Source organism: Neltuma alba, unplaced genomic scaffold (assembly GCF_004799145.2).
Source record: "Neltuma alba isolate B1F8T4 unplaced genomic scaffold, ASM479914v2 tig00012795_pilon, whole genome shotgun sequence".
Lineage (NCBI taxonomy): Eukaryota > Viridiplantae > Streptophyta > Magnoliopsida > Fabales > Fabaceae > Neltuma > Neltuma alba.
In genome coordinates this window covers 372844-380619 of record NW_021637194.1, presented here as the reverse complement: position 1 = coordinate 380619, position 7776 = coordinate 372844, and the positions used below count along the sequence as shown (strand labels likewise).

At 38.1% G+C, this 7776-nt stretch overlaps 1 protein-coding gene across 1 annotated transcript; it reads left to right on the top strand.

Annotated features, from left to right (window-relative positions):
• Positions 1–1672: 1672 nt before the first annotated feature.
• LOC114730991 (heavy metal-associated isoprenylated plant protein 32) lies at positions 1673–4236 on the top strand. Its single transcript, XM_028918114.1, has 3 exons — positions 1673–2088; positions 2362–2437; positions 2533–4236. Exons 1-3 carry the CDS (start codon positions 2059–2061, stop codon positions 3936–3938), a joined length of 1512 nt encoding a protein of 503 aa, XP_028773947.1. The 5' UTR covers positions 1673–2058; the 3' UTR covers positions 3939–4236.
• The last annotated feature ends 3540 nt before the right edge of the window (positions 4237–7776 follow it).

The following is a 7776-nucleotide window of genomic DNA, read 5'->3' as shown; positions in this document are numbered from 1 at the left end:
CTTTTTATTTTTTCCCCCTCCAACTTTCAATGCCCAAAGAGTATAAAATAATAAATATTTCTCCTCGTGGAAGAACATGTTAGTGTCCTGCGTCTTAGGGTTAGGCCAACTTTTGGCTCAAATGGGCAAATCTCTTTTCAATTCAGTTCTGCTCATAACAAATTACCTACCAGACATGTGATCAAAACCCAGCACCAAACCAAATCCTTCACATCTAAATATCTCAAAGCACTTCCCTAGCCCTCCCAATAATACAGTTTTCTGTTAAAGCTGCAAATATCTGTGATCTGTCTTTCAGTTTCTAGTGATACTGCGAAACGTAAAACTAGTTTTGGGCTGAGTTTAAGATCAGGAAGGAATGACTGCACATTTCTATTATATCAGTTGAAGCGGATAATAAAATTCGAGAAAAACACTGAGACCTGGGGAGTGACCATATGAAAGATTTGGAGTCGTATGATGATGGGTTGGTTTGCGACGCACTAAAGTTGTGGTACCCACTACGAAGCTGAGGATGAAGTAGTAAATGGGGTTGGATTACAAATTTAGTGCTCACAGTCACAGCAGCTCCCTGTCTGATAAGGATGCTAATAACAACAAACGTTTGAGTATAAAAGTCAAACCGAGGCTCTAAAACCGATCTCACTCTAATTCGCTCGTAACTCGTGCCTGTTAAGTATCGTCATCAATATGTTGGAAAAAGGTTTCTTTTTTTGTTTTAAAATCAAACGGACAAATCATAATTAATCAATAAGATATAATTTCACCCGTATCCGCGGTTAACTTTGACAAGTTAAGTTTGTGAAAAAAAATTTCTCTTCAACTTGCGAGTTGCCAATTTTCTAAGCACCCCAAAATATAAAATCAGTTGAATAATACTTAGAATATTTTTTTTTCCTATTTGATCTTCTATACAATTAAATTTTATAAATAGTTTATTTATTATAATTAATAAAATATTAATTGACAATGTAAATATGATGAGAAGAGGAGATAACACTATTCCCAGAGAAGCCCATGGGCCTAATAAATGAGAATAATAATTGCATCCCTCGATTTGGAAATTTAGAATCTGACACTCCGTTCACCCACTCTCCTCTTCATGACATAACACCCCCCCCTCCCAAAAAAAAAAAAACTACCAAAAAAAAGAGTCTATTTTATTGTTTTAATTTCTCCATAAACTCCTAACTTTTTCACTGTAAATCCAAAGGTCTAATTGCCTCAAGCGTTCTCCTCCTATATATATATATATATAACTGAAGTATAAAACGAATATTCAAAAGGTTCACTCTTGAAAATAAATATCACAATAAATTACTTTTGTTGCTCACTCTCTTAAAAATAAATAAATATCAAGAGATTCTCACAATTTTTGCATCAAAGGTGGACGATAAATTTTATCTCTCTTGTATATCTTTCCACCCTCCGCCTATCATATATAAAATGTAGAATTTATAATATAAATTTATAGTCTATAAATATATTTACTTTTGTTTTATGATATTTCATATCTAAGAAAAATGTTAAAAGCCAGATGGATACCGCATATGCATTTTAACAGAGATAGGAAGATGTGAAATGAAAAGGTAAATTCCTTGACAAGCCAGATGGTGTTAAAATAGTCAGTCACGAACCGATTAGAAGATGGAAGCCTGCACACAATGCTTCACAATAAATAAAGGCACCAGAGACAGAAGAAACGCTTAAAACGCCATCCCCTCCCTCTCTCTGTCTCTCTCTTTCTGAAACAGATAATTCAGACGCAGCCAGAGAGGTTTAACTCTAATGTCCACCCACCATCCCTGAACGGAACCCCCTCTGTCTCTCATCTCTCTCTCTCTTCCCCCCCCCCCCCAAGCGAGGAAGGCCCATTCTCATCTGTCATTTCCTCTGTGTTTGGTTCGAAAACCGGTTTCAGATATTGCGAGAGCAAGAAGAAGCTCACTTAGCTTCTTGTGGGTTGTCCTCTCTGGGTTTTTCCTGTCCTTTTTTACTCAGATCTATTACTCCCTCTTCGCCTTTTCGCTCATTCCTTCAATTTTGGGGGCTTCAACCATGAGTAAAGAAGAGTTCTTGAAGATACAGGTGCTTCCTCTATCCCTTTCCCCGCATTTTTTGCCTTCTGCGCTTCTTTTTTTTCAGGGCCTCTGCTTTGTCATCTGAGTAATCAATGATTCTGAAGCTTTTCTGTTTCGTAATTTTAGTTTCTCTGCCCTGTTTTGTCGCACATTTCTGATAAAGTAACAAGCTTTATCATATTTTATGGTTTTATTTTCTCACAATGAATTTCTGTTTTTTCTTTTCCCCCCTTTTTTCTGTCTATTTTGTTTTGGATCTGGGGATTGCTTGTGCATGCAGAAATCTGTTCTTAAAGTGAATATACACTGCGATGGATGTAAGCACAAAGTGAAGAAAATCTTGCAGAAAATCGACGGTACCTACATTGGCATATACTTGTAGAAATTATGTCTGGAAAAAAATCTCTCGTTTTTCTAGACGAATCTTAAAAGCGAATATTGTGGTTGACAGGGGTGTTTACGACGGAGATAGATGCGGAACAGGGGAAGGTGACGGTGTCTGGGAATGTGGACCCCAACGTTCTCATCAAGAAGCTAGCGAAATCAGGGAAGCATGCAGAGCTCTGGGGTGCTCCCAAATCAAACAACAATAACAACCAGAACCAGAATCACCTCCCTAAGCAGTCAAAGAACATGCAAATCGACAATGGCAAGGGCGGTGGGAATAACAAGGGCCAGAAAGGTGGTAACAACCAGCCCAAGGGCGGTGGCGGGGGCGGGGGAGGTGGAGGTGGAGGCCAGCAAGGAGGACTGAATCCTCAACAGCTCCAACAGCTCCAACAGCTCCAGCAGATGCAGCAGCTTCGAAATCTTCAAGATCTGAAATTTCCTCAATTCAAACTACCTCCAGGCCTGAACCCAAACCAGAACCAAAAACATGTCAAGTTCGACTTGCCGGAGGATGACGACGATTACAGCGACGGCGAGCTGGATGATGAGTTCGATGACGATGATTTCGATGACGAGTTTGACGATGACGAACTGGAGGGACTCCCACTGCCCCTGAACAAGATGAAACCTGGTATGGGGAACGGCGCTCCCATGATGCTCAACGGCATGAATATGATGAATCCTCAGAAGGGTGGGAATGCCATGAATATGATGAATCTTCAGAACGGTGGGAATGCCGGACCAGGTAATGGGAAAAAAGGGGGTGGCGGAGGAGGGGGAGGGGCGGTCCCTATTCAAGTTCACGGTATGGGCGGCGGAAATGACGGTAAAAACGGGAACGGAGGAAAGAAGGGCGGGGGAGGAAACAATCAGAACCAAGGCGGAGGCAATAAGAACAATAATGGGAAAAATGGGAACAATGGTGGCGGTGGCGGTGGCGGTGGAGGAAACAATAACAAGAATGGTAACAACGGACGTAAGAAGGGTGGTGAAGGTGGTGGTAAGAATGGCATGATGGAAGGCGTTCAGGCGATGAACAATGGTTTCCCGCAAATGGGCGGTGTTGGTGGGGATGGTAACAGGGGCATGCCCATGGGTGCCGTGGGCAGGATGCCGATGGGTCAGACGGGCAGCGTCCCCGCCGTCCAAGGCCTCCCGGCAGCCTCTGTGAGCGGCGGCGCCGGCGGATACTTCCCCGGCGGTGGTCCGGATGTTATGGCCGGAAACCCTTACACCCAGCAGCAGCAGCAGCAGCAGCAACAGTATCTGGCGGCAATAATGAACCAGCAGAGGGCGATGGGGAACGAGAGATTCCAACCAATGATGTACGCGCGGCCCCCACCGGCGGTGAACTACATGTACCCTCCTCCTCCTCCTCCCCAGGGACCATACCCTTATCCCCCTCCATCTGATCCCTATTCCCACTATTTCAGCGACGAGAACACTTCGAGCTGCGGTGTGATGTAAGACAGTGACTGCGGAGGAAGGAGATGGAAGGGTGAAGACAGGAATATTATACAAGTTGAGATTCAGTTTTCTTAATCTTTGGTCTGTAATCTTTTTTTTTTAAATCTTTTATTAACTTATGGTAAGTTAAATGGATTAGGAGGTTGGAATTAGCATAAGGATGAGTAGTCTATAAAAAGATGAGATACAAGTTTTGGGGGGAATGAATGGTGATTAGTGGAGAGAGCGAGCGGTGGTGAGGTCAGGTGTCCCTCCTCTATGGTGATCAACAGCAGTAATAAATATTTTTAAGAAGCAACAAAGCCCACATCAAGTATTGCGACTCCGCCTCGAGATTCCATGACCCTCCACTCTCCAGCTCCACTCTACTTCTTAGTAAATCTGCAATATATTTCGTGTTTATTATTTCCTTATTAGTTCACATTTACATCGCACGACTTATTAAAATGTGTTCTCATCCCCAAATGTGTTCATGTGAACAAGTGATGTTATAATATTTTTTAAAAAAATTCTGGTTAATGTATATAATAAAATGAGGGAGGGCGTGGAGAGGCAAATGTGACGTGAGTTAGCATTCCAATAATGCTAATTTTCGTGAATATAAAAACTAGTTTTAAATTAATTATTTATAATAAATTTATGTTTTTTTTTAAACGTTCATACTAATTAAATGTATTAATTAGAATTATAGTTATTATAAAAACTGTTTCAAGAAAACAGATAAAATAAATTAAAATTTTATATTTAAAATTAAAATAAAAATCTAATATTTTATATTAAGAATGAATAGTGATAAATAATAGATTAAATGGGATGTCCTGTGTTTTAATGAGAGTGAACTCGTGAATGTCCCGGGGACGGGGTGCAGTGGACACCGCGGGTTGAGCTGGGCCCGCCTGCCCTTGCCCTTTTTTCGGCTCTTCCGTCTCTTCGCCCTCTATCTTTATGCAGTAGAAGGACTTGGTGAAGTCATAATTACGTAGGCGAATAATCAATTAATATATATTTTTTATTACGATAATTATGTTTTGGCTGGGCCTCGCTCTGCTTCAACCTGATGCTTACTGATTTATGTATTGTACTGATAATTTGGAGTGCGGCTTAATTATGGAGTGTTGCTGGTTGAGGGACAAGGGCATGATGGGCATAATAATGGTGACGTAGCTAGGAATGAAGGAAGGCGGTGTGAGGACGGATGGCTTGCATTGAGAGTTTTTTTCCCCTCTAAACACAAGTATCTTTTTATTAAAGATACTGTCAGATATTAAATATAAGTATCTTTTTAATAGGAATTTAAATGTGGATTTACCGCGTCAGAGAGTTAAAATGTTGTGTTGTGAGTGGGATATTATACCTTTAGCTGAACAGGACCCACCATACGAGTTTGGTGACATTCTAGTACCAACACTGGTTACTGCTAATTTGATTGATTTATGGCTGAAGTGAATTGCGGAGGGCGAATTTTAAGTCAGATAGTTTAGATCGAAAGGAGCGCGTGAGATAGATAAGCCAAGAAAGAAATCTAAATAAGTACTTACTAGGATCCCATACTCACATGGTCTTATTTATAAAACAAAAAGATAACTTTTTTATGATACTTATAAATTAGCACTTCATTAAATTTTTAACGATCACCATTGGTTGAAGTATGGCCGATGACCATTGGTCATGGCGATATAAAAGCCTTTTTGAAAATATTTTAAACCCGTGTTAGAATGTGTGTATTTATGAATCAAATGTTAAAAAAGAGGAGCGCATGGTAATTTGGTAAATAACTGGTTCCACATGTCCACGCTACATCCCGGCCTATAATTTTGTACATGACACCCAAATTTAAGTGCCATACATGAATGGACGAGCGCCCTCTCCTCAGTTGGTAACTACTGTCTCTTATTTTTAATATAAAAATTTGTTTAATTTTTATTTTGATTTTAAATATAAAATCTCAATTTATTTATCTCTCATATTTATTCATTTTTTTAAAAATAGTTTTTATAATAATAGTAGTTCTAACTAATATATTTAATTAGTAAAGATAATTTTAAAAAAAACAACGCTTATTTATTATAAAAAACTAACTTAATTAACTTTTTCAATCTACTCAAATTAATCAACTAGGGCCGAAGATAGTATTAAGGACAGGAGGTATTACAACCTCATCCTAAATTACAATCAACGCCCGTGTAGGAGCTGGTCATTTACTTAATTTCCTTTTCTATTATAAACCCTCTTGTAATAGGGACAAATAAAGACCTTGCGAGTTATTAAATCTCTCGTTACCCCACTTTGAAAACTTTTGATAACGCTTCATTTGTAAATAACAATATATTTTTATAAGAACTAGCAATGATATCGTGCAAGGAGAATTCACTTCAATGCAATTAATTACTCCATCCAGTTATATATATAAGTTTCACTTTTAGAAAAAGATCTAGTTCAAAATATATGTTTCAATTTTTAGTTTGTCTAAATATTTATTACTTTTTTTCCTATTTTTTTTAGTTGATTGTATTTAATACTCTCTTTCTCTCATTAATATTATCCCATATATTTTTTCCATCAAATTTTTCATAGAACAGTAAAATGAGAGGGGAGCTGCGGTGAAGAAGACATTGGCTCGGTTTGACATTAACTTTTATTTATTATACAGGTTGATACCTAATTTAGGATTTTGTAATTTTTATGGTCTTCTTTTTATCAGTTTCCTGGTAATGTTATAATAATAAAAAAATTAATTCCCGCCTTTTCAGGGTGTCAGTCCCATCACTGTACTCTCACCAAAAATCACACTCATGCTCATAATTCAAGGGCAAAGGCTTCAAAGATCCAGCTTCAGTAGTGGGGCTAATAGTATTAAATAAAGTATTAAAAGATTGAATAATAATAATAATAATTACACGATTGATAATACTCATAGGTGTGAATTATTTGTCGGGGTACACAGCGTAATTCCATTATTTGATTAGCGATTATGGAGGTCAGACATAGAGTGGCATTAGACCTACCCATGTCATTATAAAAGTACACCAATTTCTTTTGTCCAAAATCCACATGATGCTTGTACTTAATTAAGTGCGCCCATTTCGTCCCTCGTTGACCACGTCCCTCTAACCTATTTTCCCAACTTCATTCCATCCATTTAATCCTCCATTTCTATGACATTCTTCTGAATTTACCTGACAATATATAGTTTTCCTTTTGAAATAGACATGTATTCTTCATATAAAACCTATGTTATATGCAGGGGCATGTCTTGAATAATCGTTAAGCATGTTATATATGCAATGCGTTTTTATTTTGAAGCAAAACACGTGCGATTTGAGAAGTGTTGATAATACCGACTCCCTTCAATGAAATGTATATTGAATCATTCCGAGATTATAATGAAGTTTATGGACTTTGTAAATCACTTGCACCTAAATCCACTAATGAACTCGAAAGTGGTAAAGGAAGCCATGCAGAATAGCTTTTGGAATTAGCAGCAAGATACGTTGAACATCTATAAATCTCTTCCCACCCCGAATTCCGACGTCACTAAATTCTACAATGGCTCTGCAATTGATGTGTGTGCGTGTGTGTGTCTCTTTCGCTTTGTGTGTTTTGAAAGAAATTAATCTCTATTGGCGCTTGTTGTCGATAGCTGAACATACTTCTAGTATTAAATAAAAAAAAGGTCCTTATAACCAAAAAAAAAAACTGAGTATTTGTCCTTATAAAAATGATTTGGTGTTAAGAGTATTAAAAACTCAAGTACTTCTACACTAAAATATTTGATGCAAACACGGAAGAAGCTTAATTACCTCCTCGATACAAAGAAGTATGTATAAGACATTAGACT